The sequence below is a fragment of the Falco biarmicus genome, chromosome 9, assembly GCF_023638135.1.
Source record: "Falco biarmicus isolate bFalBia1 chromosome 9, bFalBia1.pri, whole genome shotgun sequence".
NCBI classification, from domain to species: Eukaryota; Metazoa; Chordata; class Aves; order Falconiformes; family Falconidae; genus Falco; species Falco biarmicus.
Window position 1 is genome coordinate 24,841,307 of NC_079296.1, and position 19,005 is coordinate 24,860,311.

General features: G+C 41.2%; 1 protein-coding gene across 1 annotated transcript in view; it reads right to left on the reverse strand.

The window, feature by feature from the left end:
* Positions 1–19,005, reverse strand: part of SORCS3 (sortilin related VPS10 domain containing receptor 3) — a 304,283-nt gene that overhangs the window by 100,071 nt on the left and 185,207 nt on the right. Inside the window, exon 5 of the mRNA XM_056352025.1 lies at positions 10,485–10,558. Within this exon, the coding sequence (XP_056208000.1) occupies positions 10,485–10,558 (74 nt within the window). The remainder of the gene's footprint in view (positions 1–10,484; positions 10,559–19,005) is intronic.

Genomic DNA, 19,005 nt, shown 5'->3' on the forward strand with positions numbered 1-19,005 from the left:
AGAAATCACGGAGCTTTTGTGGGTTCCTTTGCTTCAAGTTAGATGAATGCACAAACAATAAGGAGACAAGGCTTCCCAGGGGGCTGAGCACTAGACACACTCCCAGCTCTTCACAACAGCAGAGTCCCCAAGCATTCCCATTCCCAAAGCGCTATCCTTTTCAAGTAAGAAAGCTCAGTGCAGAATGCTGCGATGAGAGTTTGTGCTACCCACATGTCAGGAAGTAAAGATATATGGCCAAGTTGTAAGTAAATCAAGAGCTTCTCTTTGCTGGGTCCTTAATCTGTTGTTATAGAAGAGCAATAAAAGGAAAGAATAGTACAAGGCCAAATGAAAAGTAATACTCTGCTATTTTGTAGCCTCAAGGCAAATTCCGAAGTGTCAACGCACTGTTCAAATCTACTGATTTGTAGAAAGGAAAAAAAAAAAGAAAAAAAAAAAGAATTCTGGAGAAACTACAGCAGATCCAAAAAGGGCTTTAGAGAGTCACAATTGCAGATTGCCCCTGAATTCAATACTATAATGGAATGTGTCTCCTTCCTTCAAAGATTTTCAATGAAAACCTGAAAATGAAAAATATTGTGAGCAAAACCTAAGAAAATTTCTGCACCATTTGGCCAAAAAACTGGCAGTGTTTTTTTTTGTTTGGTTTTCTTTTTTCTTTTTTTTTTCCTCAATAAAAAGCAGGATTTTATCCTGTGGGAGAAAACCCAGATCTACTGAAATCATCTCTGAAGTCTACAGGCATTATTTATTATTTCCCAAGTCCTTGCTGGCAGCCATAGGCCAGTGTGTTTCTTCCTCAAACGCAGCTGCAGAACCTCTAATATTTCACTAAACATGGAAATGTGTCTACATCCCATTTTTATTGCCTTCTGCCCAGTGGAGGACAATTATCTGTGAGATAATTACAGAGCTGTGATAACCACTGCTATCTCCTATTCCAATTAGCTCACTACAAATACGCAAGTGAAACAGCCTCACTCACTGGCTTCTCGTCCTCGTTCTGTATATGATCAGCAAGAGACAAGTTACTGAATCAACATTATTTAAAAGAACCTGTAGTGCAGCTAATAAGATACTCCTTCCTCCTCTTACGTTCTGATGTAACTTCATGCTCACTATGCCTAACAATAGCAGAATTAAACTCATCTCATTCTACAGAGGAGGCTCAGGGGAATGCCAGGGAACAAAAGGATGGGAGTTTCAATTTCTTCTCTTGCTGAGAATGAATTCTGCCTCATATAACTGCTGATGAATTGTCGTTTTAAGAGAGTTTGTTAATTTCCAACAGGCTGAAGGCGTAAAGAGGGACCTCCTTATCTTTAACGGATGTTATTGAGTGACACAAATGGCCCATGTTTAAATGAATGCAGAAACATCTTGTCTGTTTTGCCATGATAAGACTGTTCTTTCTGCACAGCATGGGTTCAGCTCCTTCTGTTAAATAAAACAACTGTTTTTGTTCAACAAAATGGCAGGCAAACTTCCAAAGGTTCAGAGGCTGAATTCAGTTCAGAGAAACGAACTGGAATTTACCTGGATACTTCCTGATGCTTCTTGAGAAAATCCACCTGAAGAGCTTTGAGGTTTGACTGAAAATCCAGTTTCAAGCAAAAACCGTCCCTAATATTATTGATGTACTTACTGAGGATAAATTCTCCATTAGATTGCCACTTTCTCCAATGCAAGAATGCTTGCAACCCTGGCTGCTGTAAAGAAACATGAGCTGTAAAAACTCCCAGAAAGGTGTGTCTCTTGAAGTCCAAGTGGGCCATCTAGGATGAGGTCTCTGGGGAAGAAGGGAGGCTGGATCCAGGAAAGATGCTCACTCCCTGATGTCAGAAGGTGTTTTGCCACTGAATGAAATGGCTGGGAAATTATGCCCAGTAGCAGAGTATGTGAAAAGGTCATTCCTAAACTTCTCAAAACAGTGGTGATTTTTAAAACAACTCCTAAATGTTTCTCTTCCAGTCATCTGAAGGCAAGAGGGGCTCTCTCCCACACAGAAAATTCACCCATTGGCCCAGAAACAGAGAGATTAGTGCAGTACAGAACAAAAGCCAAAACCCAAGCCAAAGTCCCCACAAAAAAGCAGAACATTCCTTGCTAGCCAGAAAGTGCAAAATATGATACTACTGTCAGCCTGGCAGCTTAGCTTTTGATTAGTTTTGCCAAGCTATGACAGTATGGGAGATCCCCATATGCCTCAGAGAGATGCATTATTCAATATATTAATTAGAGGGCTGGCTTTCATCACTGTTTCCTACAAAGTATCACAAAGAATTACTTTGGGACTTTTACTGACAGGCTGAAATTAATTTGTGTTTGAGTTTATGTACATCAGGGAGAGACAGAATGAAGTCAGCCCAGGCATGCTGCATGAGCCTGCAGTACAGCACCGAAGCTTCCATCACTGGCCTGTGGAATACAGTGACGAAGTTTGCACATCTTATCTGGTACCCTGTTGCATAGGAAAGAAACAGTTCCTTCCACCATGTGCTGTCCAGACAGACATGGCACTGGGATCCAGCCCAGGGATCAATTTTAACTGGGAGAAATATTGGTTAACAAATCCCTCCTCAGATCTTTCTTACTAGTGATTTATGTGGTCTGTTCCAGCCTCAGACACTTAGTCACAAGAGACTGGGGGGATTACCAAGAGATCAAAGTTTAGCAATGGAGGAAATAAGAGAAAAGAGTAGCCCCTGGGACATAAAGAAAACTGGCAGATGAGAGACCAAAGCAAAAGGCTTTTTGACAGCTGAAGACCCTAACTGCAGTACAGTATGTGGCATTTAGTGGTAAGCTTTAAATTTAAAACCACTGACTTTTTCAGCCCTTACTTTTCCAGTCTTAAAAAAGAAAATAAAAAATCACTGCCAGCCACAGTACATTACAGTCATAAATATGGCTAACATCACAAATTGTACTAAAATCACAACAAATCACAACTTCTAAAAGCCAGATAGTATTTATGTAAGGACATCCACAGTTACATTAGTGGAGACAGGGTAATCCTTCCTTCTGCAAGCTACGCTGTTTCTCAAGCAAAAGGAGGTTAGAAAGAAAAGTTCCTCAAAGGCAACTTATTCTAAAATTGCTCTTCCAGAGGGTATACACCACCCGTTGAAAGAACTAATTCTGACTATGATTGCAGCCAGAATTTCAGAGGCGGTACATGTATTGAGAGCTTGCTATCATGTGGCTCTTTTTGTGTGGTTCATTTATTATGTAGTTCATGGGTTTTAAAGTAGAATTTAAAGTATTTTAAATTATTTCCCTTCATAAGCACACACCATCTTCATAGCCAGTATCTTTTACATTTCTCTTGCTAAAAGAGCTTTGAGATGAGGGACCCTGATAGCATGGCATCCACAGGACTTTTACAAAGTCAAACATTTATTTTCCTAGGAAAGCAAGCAGTAAGGAGAGAAGCATCACCCAACAGCAAAGTCAGGCATTGAACATCTTTTAGGGGTTCTTTCAATGCATCAGCTACTATTTAGAGCTTCCATTCATAGTATAAGATACTAGTATCAAATTTCCTTTGTAAGATAAAATCATTAATCAGCATAAAATGTAAATATACACAAGAAACTTGCTTTTAGTCCAAGGTAAACTAGAAAATATTCTGTAATACTCCTACAGTAGCACACTAGGTGTCTTTTCCCAACCATCTACAAAGGTGCTTTCCCAGATCTAACTGTTTGTGTCAGTTTTCCATAAATTAATTTTACAAAAGCATGGACTGTGCTCAGAAATGGGAATGGCAGCCTGAACATTACACTAACCATAGGCACAAACAGAACAGGTGGGGTCTGTGCAGCCTCTATAGAACAGTCCTGCAGGGTTTCCCAGAGACAAAGTGATTTTTTTTCCTGTTCTTAGGGTCATTTAGGAGATTATCCTCTTAGATATCCATGAAATCTATCACAAAGTCCCTGGAAGAACACTTAGCAATCTGTAGCTGAAAAACAGGATAGAATTAAGATTAGGAAAAATAGGCTCATGGAGAAAAAAAAAGTATATAAAGCTTACAAAGTTTTCTCAAACTTTGTTGATCACTCTTGTAAGCTACTGATCACAGTTATGAAGAAGTACATTATAAGCATGCTGAACATTTAACTTGGATATTAGGGACCAATATCTGCTTTGCATCGCAAAAGATCAAGATGGAAATAGGAGTCAGGTTCCTTCTATGTTGGCTTCATCCAAACATTTTGTTTCAGACTGTACCCTCTCCCTACTTTAATTTTAAAGCTCATATATTGCAAAATGAGATTTTATTCAAATTTTTAAATCACTTTAAAAGCCTACAAAATATTTCAAACATTTCAGGATGCTCCTTTGTTTCATTTTTAGAAAGAAACATTTTGATAGCATTAACATGGATTCTAAAATATTTTTGTTGACTTGAAATTCAAAAAAAAACCCCAACAACCTACAGTATTTCAACCAATAAAAAATATCTTACTCTATATCTAGGTTCCATTTCTATCTCTGTCACTGAGTTACTGTGTAATCACAAGCTAGTCAGTTACGAGCTAATGTTTGGAAACATTAAATATCTATAGCGCCAACTGCATTAATTGTAACACACAAAATGAAAAATAAAATCCCTAACCTCACAGTTCCCCCACTTGCCCATCTTTTAAGTGAAAATGAAAATAAAATTGGTCTTGTTATCACCATGGTGTTGTGATGTTTAATTAACTAATGTGACTTTGCAAGGAAATCTTTCAATATACGCCAAGAGCTTTTAAGAAGGTCTCATCTCTCCTGAATTCTTATTACAGAACTTGAGGCTAAAGTCTGAAAATTTTGTCCTCAGACTAGTACAGTTCATGGCTACGGTGGCTTGAGTAACACATTCCAGATTTATGTTAGCATTACCCTCTGGGAGATAAAAACTCTCCCAGGCTTTCCCACCCACGGGGATGGGGATGGGAAGCAAGTCGCTTAATGCAGGTAAATGAGTCATAAGCCTCCAGTAATAGGTCCCTGTTCAGTTCTTCCTGTGCTGTCTACATGAATAGCCACTGGGTATATGCCTCGATGACACTATAGATGGTGTTATCCATGGCTGCTAAACTGGAATTATTCCTTCTACCCAAAGTCCATGTACGGTATGGTTTTAATTCTGAAAAACTCTAATGCAGGATTACTTAATAGTCAATTTGACATTTACAAGACTATGTTTTCTTAACACTAAACTTGGCTGTAAAATATCAGGCGATGTTTCCCCAGCACTATGCAATGACACCATCTGGTACTTAATGATTAGTGGGATTTACAGGAAAGACAGGCACATATTTGACTAACCATTTCATTGCTGGCAAACTAGTCAAGTAAAGGTAACCTTAGCCATATCCAAAGGTCACTTCTGGAACTGCTGGTGAAACAGTCTGTGTGGACTCAAATTGGCATTGGAATTGGGAAATATCAGCGCTGTCACAAGAGACGAGGAAATAAAAACAGACACAAACCCAACTGCAGATCCAAACCCAGATCATAACCTTTTGAAACACTGAGGTAAATCCCTTATCTTCTGCTACACTACCCTCACATCCAAAACAGCCTCGGCTGTAGTCTTCATTAAATTCAAGCTGCAAATAAATAGAAATAAAATGCCTAAATTTTATCACTGTTCTCATCCAAAATCATGGCCAAAAGGATTGAAACCCTTGCTCTCAAGAGACAATTTGCTGACTCATGCCTCAAACAACTGTGACAGAAACCCCGTAACTCCAAAGCATAGCCTAAGTGGATGCATAGCCTCTTCCCCTCTCCCAGTTTTTATTCCCTGGCGTTCAAAATATTTGTGGCTGGCATTCATGGATACCAAAACAACCAGAAATCTGGTTGGTTATCCCAGAAAGAGAAAAAATAAAATTCTGCAGAGGCTCAGTGAGGCAATCAGCAGTATATTTGAGAACTTCTCGCTACATCACTTTTTTTAAATTTTTTTTTTCTTCTTTTTCCCAGATACAAACACTGCTCCTTGAAGCCAAGCTAGAGGATTGGATGTCCTATTTACCTCCTCCTCCTCCTCCTGTCCCTCCCCATCCTGCCTTGTTGGTGTTTTCTGCCCAGCTTTCATCACTAGTGTGCATTTCACTGCCTTTTACTGACCAGGCTCATCCTGGGCACTGACTTCTGTGCTCCAAGTATCTTCGTGGCCATCAGAAATGCTGTGTAGATTTCTCCCTCTCTTTCACACAGATGGGGTTTCCCCACCTTCCCACTCTGAGGCTTTGACAGAATCACCCAAAGTCCCAGAAAGCATGTTACAAAAAATAAGGAAGAGAGAGAAGGGTAAATGTCTAGATGTACGTTAAAAAAAAACCAACATAATGATGAAATGGTCCCACATCCACCACTTCATATTCCCCAGTGATGACAGAAGGCAGGAAACATGAATGAGTCCTCCAGCAAACAGCATCAGGCAGGGCCTTGCAAGAGAGATCTATGGTGGATGATATTCACCGTCATTTAGCTGATTTGCCAGAAAATGTAAGTCACCCTGTAGAACCCCAGGTTTTAAAGAATTAAGCCATAAGATTATGAAAGGACTTCATACACTTCTGAAGTCTTTTTTAACTCTCTAGCACCCTTTGGTGCTCTTAATCCACCGCTGTAGCATCTGACATCATGATATTTGAGTACTTCACCCACTACACCCAACAACAAAAATAAATGCTCTCCTATTGCAGTCTTACCTACAGGGTAACAAGGCAAAGTCAGTTTGAGTCACCCAAAATGACATGGAAAAGCTGTGGTCCAGCAAGGTGCTGAACAAGGCTTGGTGAACGCTCCATTAATCAAACTGTCCTGCCCACCTGCTTAGTCCTGCTGTCCCACCACAGGAAAAGCAGAGGCAGTAAAACAACCTAAGAACAACTCAAGTCCTCATCTGAACAGAGACAGTATTTAGTCAGCACAGAACACACCATGTGTTTTCCAGATGAGAAAACTTCCCCAACATTTCTACAGTACAAAATATGGACTGTAATTTTTATATCCCTCCACATGACATCACAGGTGTCTAAGCTACAGTGAGAAAAAATGAACAGGGCCCAGAGGGAGCTGCAGAAATGTGTTTTAAAAGAAAAGAACATTGAGTAGGTCTTTAACTAACTTTGCACCCATGCTGGTTCCAGTTAGTGTGAGTAATTTCAGAGTGATGAGTGATCAGGGAATTTCTGTATCACATTAGCGTAAGCTCCTATTTCCAGTCTTACAGGATCCTAAGTTATTAAAATCTCTGAGGCCAAGGCATGTGGGAGCCAAATTTGGATGCCTGTACTCACATCAAGTAACACATTCTGTTCAAGCTCTGCTGCTGCCATCAGTGGGTGTAGCTAACAAATGAATCACTACTACAGAAGCAGAGATATCAAATCCTAGCTTTTATAACTATGAGTGGCCCAGAGGTGAATCTCAGCTCATGCACAAACTTTGAGCTGGCTGCAGGAACTGAGGAGAGATGTCCCATAAACTGCACAATATGAGACATCCATAGAGGATGAGAACACACCTACAACCCAGTGATTAGCAGCACCATCTGGGACTAAGGAAAGAAGGTGAAGACAAGAGCCAGGATACAAAGCCACAGACCAGGACTGGAGATTAGACTTCATTTTTGACCAGTGGGGAGCCATCCCAGATGCTGCCTACTAAAGCTACAGCAAAATGCACAGAGTGACTTGTGTATCCCTGACTAACAGATAGGTCTTACTTTGCTGAGTGAAAATTCACATCCCAACCTCATGAGTTCTGACGCAAGCACTATTTTCTCTTGGTCTTAAAGTCTCTATATCTGAGTGCTCTCAGGGAAGGTATAATCATTTGGAAAGATCTCAGAGAGAAAAATAAGACCTCTCCCTGTCAAGCTGACTGATCCCATGAACCAGGTGAAGATTATCGTCTTCACAAGTCCACTCATGGCAGCCTGAGAGATGAAAGTCATGCTTTGAAGGCAAAAAGATGCAACAAAGTCTACCTCAGATAAAGTCAGCTGCATTCAAATCAGATGAAGGACTGTCACATTTGATGAACGATGCTTACCTGACCCCTACTAATAAACAATGCAGAGCAGCACAAATGAGCAGCTTACCACCGATTTTGGCACCTCCTTATCATTATTATTCCACCATTCCTGGAAGTTTTAATTACCAGGTTCAATAATGTAGTATTTGACAGGCTGATGAACTCTACACAGTAGCGGATCAAACCCCTTTGAAACTTATAGCTATACCCACTTTCTCCCTCTTTCATAGTCTAATAAAAAGAAATCACCAAAATACCAAGGTTAAAGCACTCTCCTTGCATTTCTTTTTCTGTATACATCTTACAAGCCAGAGCTTGTAAGCCATCACAGTTTGCAGCTTTAAAAAGAAAGGAAGGAAAAAAGAAAGGTATCAGATAGCTAAGGAGAGTTATTACATTGCAAAATTTCAACACCTCTGACCCCTGCACTACAAATTGGTTCAAATCTCTCTCACTCTGGGAAAAGCATAATTCACTCTCTTGGAAAGTTTACTGCCAATGGGATCCTACTGTTTCTGAGTGGAATAAAGATTTCTAGGTCTATGCCATACCAGTTTTAACTACAGAAGATTCCTACGTTTTCTAGGAGAAAGAGACACTTGAAACAGAGGCATTATAGAATGCAGTGTTAAAAACCACCATTCAAACTACGCAGCCAAAAGATTGTATGAAAAATGAGGTAGATTGTGGAAAACAATATACAAGTTTGAGTTACAAGTAGACAAACAGCAATTTCCATTAACCATCTTCATATGATAGTAGAAAATAAACCATAATAATATGGCCTCTCCTTTAGAAAGAGATTCTGCTTTGTTCCCAAGTTAGCTCAGCCCTTCCACTTTTTTCTCCAAGAAAGCCTCTCCCCTAAGCTCAGTTGTAGTTGTGCTACTTGAAGGCTAGCGTACAATCATCCCATAGGACCAGCTATTCTACTCCACAGAAGGATATACCTAGAGAGGTTCTACACTCACCTTTGAGATGTACACCTACCATGAATAGTGAAATCAAAGGATTTTGGATAGTTAAGTCAATCAGCCACCTGCCACCACAACCAGGAGATCATAACCACCTTTTCTTCAGTATGGAAATGTGAAACAGTAACACGGTCAGACAAGGTTCTAGACCTTCAATATATTTTGCAGGTCTGTTTGAATTAGGAGCCTTACAACTTCCTTTCCTCAATGTTCAAAAACCTTACACTGTCCAAAATCCACAGGCACACTAAAGGAAATCTCCAGACCTGGTGCCATAAAGCTATATTTTAAATGTGGGAGTCTAAGGCTGTTCAGAGATATTTGCAGAACATACATAACCTGAAAATCCCATGAGGTGTCCATCTCCACAGCAAGGTGTGGAAATATTTCAAATCCAGTCTATAGATATTTTGGGCCTGGATTCCAGGTACTTTTAATTATGTGCAATAATTCCTATGAAAATTTGACTCTAAGATATATACATCATATTTTGCAATTTGGAGTCAATTCTTACATCATCCAAGCCACTTTTTAATTTTAACCGTTCAGAATAAGAGTCTCTGGTTCCTTAATATCACAATCTGCTTTGACCTTAAGGACCAGGCACTTCTTTTAACTATTCACAGATTCTGTAAATCAGCAATTCTACGCATTCACACACATACCATCGCCTGGCATGTAATAAGTACAGTGTTAAGAATTTGATTAAAGCCCCAGATCCTAGATTCAACTAAAGAAAGATGTTGCTGGGTTTTCTTTTTTTCTCAAAAGTCAATTCTTGGGTCTTCACATGGTGGAGAAAAGTTTGTAGAAGTGGCATCTGAAATGGAGGAGCCTGGAGATAGGAACTAAATTTGTTTAATCATCTGCTTTTAAGACACTCTCCCAGTTTTGGAGGCTGACGCTCGGGAAATGGAAAGGAAGATAGTACAAAGCAGATTTTTAGCAAACTGTTTGCACATCCTGGGCTCTCACCAGTCGGCAGAAAGGAACTGGCTCCTCAGAGAGTGATTCAAGGCAGAGTCTGAGTCATCCTTTCTCCCAACGGTTGCATAAGGAAACTGGTCAGAGTGGCTGGCTCTGCACAAAGACTGTGTTCTAGGCTAAAGTAGTTCACATAAGGGTTGAAAAATAGGAGGTCTAATGATCATAGCTTTGTCACTGAAGCACTGGGCAGTTTTTCTCTGTAACTGTAAGTAGGTACATAACAAAGACGCAGAAGTTTTACAATTATCAAAAGACTTGTACTCATCTGCACAAGACACTATTGTTATCAGGCAGACGTGGAGACTATAGCACTGCAAAATATGTGCTATGAACTACATATACAACATTGACAATGACCAAGAACAAGGGTATACTTAATGTTCAGGTAAAGCAACCAACACCTCCAAGTTAGATGCCATTCTCCCCTCCATGACCTGCCCAAAGCAGGGCAAGCCTGAGGGCATAACTCACCAGTAAAATCTGTTTGGAGTGACCCGCTCATGCATGAGCTGCCATTTTCTTCCAAAGTCCATGGAGCTGTACAGCTGAAAGACAGAGAGAGAGAAGTATAAACTCTGAGGAAGAAGAGGAAGTACTGCCAGCTATTGAAATCAGCTCAGATTACAGAACAGGCATGTATTGTCATGCACAATTATTGATCAGCCTCGCTGCCAGGGAAGGGTAGTTAAGCAATCTCCTCCCCTCACATTTAAACCAAACTGAGCTCCTGAGCCTCAAAAACAGGTTGGCTCTTCCAGAAACTTTTCAAACATTTTTTGTGCTTCCTGATTTCAGCTGTCAACACTTTCACTTCAGCTGCCATATGACAAATCTGGCAGCCCCCTTTGCTTTTTCAGCCCAACAAGAAGCAGGTAATTGATATGTAAATTCCCAACATTAAATAGAATGAGAGGCAAATTAGATTAGTTAACAGTGACCATGATGTGGTAGGTAGTGACTCTGTACTCAAGGTCCTGCTGTGATTCATTTTTATGGTGTGGTTTACATCTCTCTTCTGTGTGGGAAAGAATAGGAAATTGTTCCTAATTTACAACTTCTACATTCAGAACAAGGTCTAAATTTTGAGATAAGTTAGAAATCAATCTGTTCATTAGTTAAACATTAAAGATAGTGAAGTGGCTCTTCTTGAAAGACAAACTTTCAATATAATGATCGTTTTGAGTCTTTCTGGCTAACAAATGGCTCAGCTGTAGCATGACCAAATTTCCATGCAAGTCCACACTAAGTCTCAGACATAGGTTTGCTTCATACCACAAACACCATTCTCTATAGAATTAATTTATTACCCTCAATCCACTTACTCGTAATCAAAGCATGTGTAAGCTTTTCTCCAACTCTGAGCAAGTATGGTTCTTCAGGAAAAAAAAAACAAACAAAAAACTACAACTTTGAGAAATAACTATGCTGCTTACAACTAGATCACAGAGAAATAAATAGCAGGCAGTGTTTTGAACAGGATTTCAAATAAATTTCATCTCAAATAAATTCTTGTTCAATAAAACAAGGGTTGGTTGCAGGCTAAGGAGGTAGATAACAGAGCTGAAAAACTTAAATGTTTGTAATATCCAAGTTTAGGTCCTAAATGGGAAAATTATATCATTTGAGTAAAGGTTCTGCATTTGATTTGATTTTGAGTAACTGGATTTACAAATCAGAGGTCCATGTTCAGATTAGAAAAGTTCACAACCTAGTGATGTGTACTATGTATGGCACAGCTATGATGGATGGCTAAGTGTGACTGGGAAGATAATATGTGCTCACATTGAATATTAAAGTTTCTTGAATGGGCAGTATCTTTGACCGCACAGAGATCCAGCAGCCACATCAGAGCTGGACCATGGAATAATTTACAAAGGTGACTGGAAAGGGCTGTTTGAGCAGTGTCCAAAGCCTGAGGCAGCTGATTATTTCTTACTGTTTGTACTCAACTACACAACCAAACCACTGTACAGCTAACAAAAGGAAACTCAAAAACTGAAATTCAGACCCCATCAAGTATCTAAGGCAACTGGTATGTGTAAAGACAAAAGAATCAGTCCTTTGCATTTATGCCAACGGGAAATCCAGTTTCTGCCAATGACAGCCCAAGCAGCCAGTGAATAAAGCACATCAGTGGAAAAGACATGGAAGCAGGCACCTTCCAGTTTTCATGTCAAAATGGGCTTCAGTTATGCAGACTTCACTCCAACCAACATCACTTCAGGAGATCAAACATGATCTGAATTTTCTGATTTGGCCGTATTTCTTCAGCACTGTCACGAGATAAGGTAAGATACTACATTAAAAGCCCACGTTATCCGGGCTTCCTCTGCTTTTCTGGTCAACCAATCACAGTGAGAGTCTTAAAAAATATGGCAGAGAATCCTCTGCCACAAAAGGAATTCTCTGTAGATACAAAATAAAACATTTATTATTTTTTTTTAATTAAAAGAGCCAGGGGAAGAAAATTCCTTTTCCAAATTCAAGGAAATGCTTATGAAGTCAACATCAACATTAAGATAACTACCCTCTGAAGGAACATCTGTATTTTTAGAAACAATAATTGAAAATCCACACTCCAAGAGTCAAACCTCTACAGTGCTACAACTTTGCCTTGACTTTACCATGGTGCCTGCCAGCAATATTTCTTGAGTCATTTGATATGGTTTTACACATATAAGGACCTCTGCACACAGACTGAGTTCCATCAGTTGCACCACACAACTTGGCTACCCTTTCCATTTCCTGACTGCAGCTATGACTTGCAGATTTAACCAGTGTTGTACAAATCACAGGCTCCAGGCAGTTTAGCCTCAGTTAACTCATGTTCACAAGCAACTGCAAGTAGGACTAGCATCCTTATTGTAGTCTGCAGCAGATTAACCGTTCTCACCATGAAAGGAAAGGATTAGCAAAATATATCCATTTCCTTAGACTCTCTCTTATCTTTTGCCCCTAGCATTTCCTTTTCTTTTGCATCTGCATTAGCTGTAGCTACAGATAGCTTAATGGTATGAAGCACAATCTCTTTCTAACTACTCATCTCTCCAGCAGTGTCTCATTCACGGAGCATCCTTCTCTCTATCAAGTTAAAAACCAGAGACAGCTACTGAGCACCTTTTTCCTCCCTCCTTTATATTAAAGCTCGGGCTGACTGATGATAGAAGGATTAAATTCAACTTGCAACCTTTAGGTGGTTTCAAATAGAGAGATGAGGAGGATATTACTCATTTCAAGAACTTTTATTTATTTATTCATCTACTTATTCTAGGAGTCTACTTTGAATTTTAACCAGATAATTGAGTCTTAAAGCTGTATGACAGAACAAATTCCTGAAAGGTTTTTCTGGCCCAGCTCATTTTTATAATATTTACAGGTGAAAATGTAAATGTTAATGTTGAATTACTAAATAAAACATACAATAAGGAGTTTTCTAGTATGCATTCAAATTGAAAATACATATATATATATACACACACACATAGACACACACACACTCTTTCTGCTCATCTCCCTTCATGGGAGAAGAGACGGTTTTAGAAAAGACAACAAATTTAATGGCAAGTACAACAGATTTCAACAGAGATTAATTTGTCCTAAGGCTGAATACTAAGCGATGAAAAGAAATGAGGTTTGCTTGGTGGCAAGATTTTCCCTTTTTAAAGCTCTACTTTGGCTCTTTAGTGACAAGTAATCTCTGGCATTTCCACCACTAAATGTAATCCAACACATTGGTTCAAGAGGGATGGACTTCAGTGAACTGTAAGGGTGTACCGTGAAGGCATGCCCTTTCTGCAACTTCCTTGTGTTATTTGACCTGCTCTGATGAATGAAAAATTAAGATCTTTATGGGTCTTTATTTTTGTACAGACTGGTCTTGTGCCAGCTGAAAAGTAGCATGCAGAGGACTTGACTAAGGAGCAATTCAGAAGCAGGACCCAAAACAGAAGGACAAAGTCCTGGCTCAAGGCAAGGGTGACAAAATACATTTTTTAACACAAAAAAATCATTCAGAATCCTGCACATACCACAGAGGCACCGTAGCAAACACAGTCACAGCACTCAGCTGATGCCAGCAGCCTCTGCACTGATTCAGGCAGATAGGTTCCAGGAACCTCCTGAAAGTTGAGGTGCTTTTGAGGACAAACACACAATGTTGAAATTACCTATTGAGCCTACCTGAATGACGCTGATGAATTACACCTACCCTCACAGCAGACAGCAGGGATTTTTTCTAGGCATGACCCTAGAATTCCTCCTTGCCTGAAGACTTGTACAAAACACTGCCACAGGGCAGATGGGATTCAGATAGGTGAAGGAGCCAGCATTGCATGTCAGATAAATACACCTTTTAATGAGCTCTCAGGCCTGATGAAGCACCTAAAGTATTACCATGAAAGTATCACCCAGTCACACTAGCAGGATCCAAGAGCAGCTCTTCTTTCAAACCTGGCTTTGAGGTCACCCCAGCTAAGCAGTACAGGTGCAGTCTTTGAGAACGGGTACTGACCACTGGGGTAAATCTGCCTATGCTCAGAAGCCTAGTTAGATCTACCATTAAAACCAGAAAACGCTGTGCCATCAAGAAGGTAAATAGCAAATGTTTTTCCAAACAGCAACACAATACTCCACACGCTCAAGGATTGTAGCACCAGACATATCACATCCACCAACACAGTCTTGTGTTTTACCAAGAGCACACAATCTGTGTGAGGAAAGACCTTGGCAGCCCAAGCGCTGTGCAAGTTTATTTCACCACAGGCCAGAACCTTAAATTACACTTGTATTAGTCAGCACAATCTGAATCACAAGTAACATACATACCACAGGCAGAATGCTTCTTCTTCAAACTCTAAGAACACTTGCAATACTTTATTTAACACTGGCACTGCTTCTGAGGTAAGCAGCAAGCCCCTTAAAGAGCGAGGTTTATCTTTGGTGTCAGATTCTATGCCACAAACACGCACAACATGCCATAAACACAGTCAGAACTACAGGTAGAAAGGAAGGAGTTATACACACATGCATGCACCACAGCACTGCATATGAAACATGTCTCCATGCTGCTGCAATTCTTCAGTAAAAACTCCCAGGGTGACACATCCTGCTGGCTGGCTTGGATGATCCAGTTTGGGGCTGGGGTAATTTGGTTTGGGAGGTTTGTTTATTTTGCCAATGAGAGCTAGCAAAAAAATACAAAAGAGCAATTTTACTGAAGAAGTCAAACTTCTCAGAACTGGAGCAGCATGAAAAACTGGCCTGCTTAAATTCAGCTTATGGAGAGAGAGGAGAAGAATGAGCAATGAAGGAAAAACATGGAAACCACAGGAAGACACAACCCCCTGATGTTAGTCATCCATGCCCAAGCTAGTCACCAAAGCTCATTTAGAGACAGGCAAGAAACAGGCTCGAAACAAGCACTTCTAAAGTACAATTCTTATAGTATGATACATTTCTAAAACTGCTTATTATTCATGCCTTAGAAGCCTCCATTTCTCTCCATAGACACAAATCCACAGTGACTATTGCAGAAGAACATAACCCCACCATAGACAGATGATGTAGCTGAGATGTTAGGCTCCCTGCTCCCAGGTTTACCTGCCTGATCTTCATAGGGGAAGCAGGCAGGAGACTGAAGATTCAGGGCAAGCTGAAGAAGGCCAGCTGGGTACAATTTACCGCAGCAAGCACACTGAAGGTGTCACGTATAAATTGAAAAGCAATAGACAACAGACTAAAGAAATTCAGAGCACTTTGATATTTATAAACTTTTGTGCTCAAACACGGAAGAATTAAGGCATCAGGAGTATACAGAAAAGGCTTACAGCCAAATAAAATCAAATGCCCTTTGTTGCTATGAAATCAGGCCTATTGGCCTGAGTAAACATCTGGTGAGAATCTCAATAGTTCCTTGTCTGCCAGCCCCTGGGGTGCAAATAATGGCGTCAGATAAAGTGAGGAAGAACAGCTGGACTATATGCACTTAAAGGAACAATTAATTTATTACACACAAAATTATACTTCCCTCAGACAATACATCCAGCTGATGATGGAAAGATGTATTCATATCAATCCAGCAGGGTGAGAGTCAGCCTAGAGGTAATTACTGGGCAGTACCTGACACATGGTGACATGATGGAAGAGGAGAGGCAGATTATCCTGGCCTGCCATGTCCCCAGAAGAGCATGATCCCAAGCAGTATCTTGGATTGCTTACGTGAAAAGATGGCTCTGATCCCAGAAAAGCACAAAAGCAAACTAACACCTTCTCAGCCAGAGCTGGTGGGAAAAAACTACAAGATTTGTGGAGGGTTCCTGCCAAAAAATCAAACTGGGACAGAAGAAAAATAAAATTAGGTCAGTGTTTCTGTAGGAAATTGGACTGTGTGCAAGCGGTCTGCAAAGAGTAACTCAGAAAAGCAAGTCTGTTGCAGGGTCTTACATTTTCTCTACAGAGGGAAAATGACCATGACCACTGCAAAAAACTTAGAGCCTCCAAACTGAGAAAAAAGTTGTAAACCACTCAGAAAATTGCAAGGTGTGTCTTTTTCTCTACACTTCTGTGTTACAGATGAAATTAAAAAAGAAGGTGCCACCTTTAACTTGTCAGAAAATTCATTCCTAGAACAAAAATGAACTGGAGGAAAAACTCACAATGCTTTTCAGCCTTGAGAATACAAAACAGAGAAGACATGTCTGACAACAGCCAGAGATGACTTGACATGAAAGGAGAGAGACATATGCAACTGTATTAGGTTTGCATGGCAAGTTGTTTTGGGTTTTTTTTTTTGGGGGGGGGTACAGGATTGTATTCTGTGAGAAGCTGCTAGAAGCTTCCCCAATGTCTGATAGAGCCAATACCAGCCAGCTCCAAGATCGACCCACTGCTGGCCAAGGCTGAGCCCATCAGTGACAGTGGTAGTGCCTCTGGGACCATGTATTTAAGAAAGGTGAAAAATACATGCACAACTTGAGCCAGAGAAAGGACTGAGAGTATGTGACAGCAACAGCTCTGCAGCCCCCCAGGTCAGTGCAGGAAGGCTGGGCGGGCTCCAGGCACCAGAGAAAGATTCCCTGGCAGCCTGCGGTGGAGCCCACGGTGGAGCAGATCCCTCCCTGCAGCCCATGGAGGCCCACGGTGGAGCAGATCCCCCCCTCAACCCATGGAGGCCCATGGCGGAGCAGATCCCTCCCTCAGCCCATGGAGGCCCACGGCGGAGCAGATCCCCCCCTCAACCCATGGAGGCCCATGGCGGAGCAGATCCCTCCCTCAGCCCATGGCGGAGCAGATCCCCCCCTCAGCCCATGGAGGCGGTGATCCCCCCTCAGCCCATGGAGGCCCATGGCGGAGCAGATCCCCCCTCAGCCCATGGAGGCGGCGATCCCCCCTCAGCCCATGGAGGCCCACGGTGGAGCAGATCCGCCCCCTCAGCCCATGGAGGCCCATGGCAGAGCAGATCCCCCCGGCAGCCCGGGGAGAGCCCCACACCTGGGCAGTTCACAAAGAACTGCAGCCTGTGGGAAGGACTTGGAGAACTGTTCATGGAGAACTGTCTCCCGGCCCCGCACCGGGGCAGGGTAGAGTGTGAGGAGCCCCCTGAGGGGGCAGGAGCGGCAGGGACAGCGTGTGAGGGACTGACCCAGCCCCAGCCTCATGGGAGACATGGGGGGGGTGACGTTGGGCAGGGCAAGAAGGGAGGGGTGGGGGGAAGGTGTTTCAGGTTTTGGTTTTATTTCTCATTATCCTATTCTGATTTGATTGGTAATAAAATAAACTATTTTTCTCCTAGTCGAGTCTGTTTTGCCCACGACGGTAACAGCTGAGTGATCTCCCTGTCCTTATCTCCACCCACAGGCCTTTAGTTATATTTTCTCTCCCCTGGCCAGTTGAGGAGGGGGAGTGATAGAGTGGCTTTGGTGGGTACCTGGCATTCAGTCAGTGTCAACCCACCACAGCAACAAATTCAAACTGCAGTTAAAATGTTTCAGGAGATGACAACATCAACATTTTTTCTAAAGCTACACTGAGCAGCTGAGTACTGCAGCAGAAACATTTTGTAAGATCTTGGAACAATACTCTGTGTAAAATAAATGGATGGTCCTTACTTCACCCACTGCAAAGACAGATCTTTTTTCCACACCTAAAATTAAGCATAGGAAGGATTTAATAAGGTTGCCCATATTAGCAACAAAACCAAACAAAAAACAAAACCCAACAAAACAAAACAAACGAACAAAACAAAAACAAAGGAGTCTGCACTGTAGGAGGTAACTGTTCCAGCAAGTAAAAGGATATTAGTAATAATTGCATTTCTCCCTGTTATCTTGTATTCTTTCATTTAATTCTAAAATAACACCTATCCCTCTTCAAGCACTGTAAACTACTACTGACAGTCAGACTCATGATCTCCACTGGAATTTCTGTGCTAAATTCAACAAAACTGCCAAATTATTCCTTCTTTTTTTTTTCTGTTTTATTGTTTCATCATTTGAAAATGGTGTGTTTTTCATTCAGCTCCAGCTGAATCCCCAAGGCACTGTGTACATATAACTCCTCATTCACACAAATAGTAATCAGATTCCCAAATCCCCAAGGAATTCAACTTGGGATAGTAAACTACCAAATAGCCAAGACTGACCCAAAGATTTCCAACCGATGCCCACAACCGACAAGCCATTTCTCTTTATTATTATTTTTTTATTATTATTTCAGAGGTCATAAAATTGTTGCTTTCCTCCTTTTTGTAGCACTAAACTTGCTAAATCCACTAGTGCAGACCCCCTACAACAATCCTGCAACCACCAGCTGCCCTCAGGCACTGGCATGGTGTGCCTTTGGGAGCAGAGCAGACTGCAAAGCCTTGCCAGAACAGAGCAACAGAAGGCAACAGATTCAAGAACTGGATAAAATGACAGAGGGGATAGATTTGGAGTAGCCATAAAGACAGCAGCTAGTACTACAGAAACACACCCTGCTTCTATAGCACATCTTT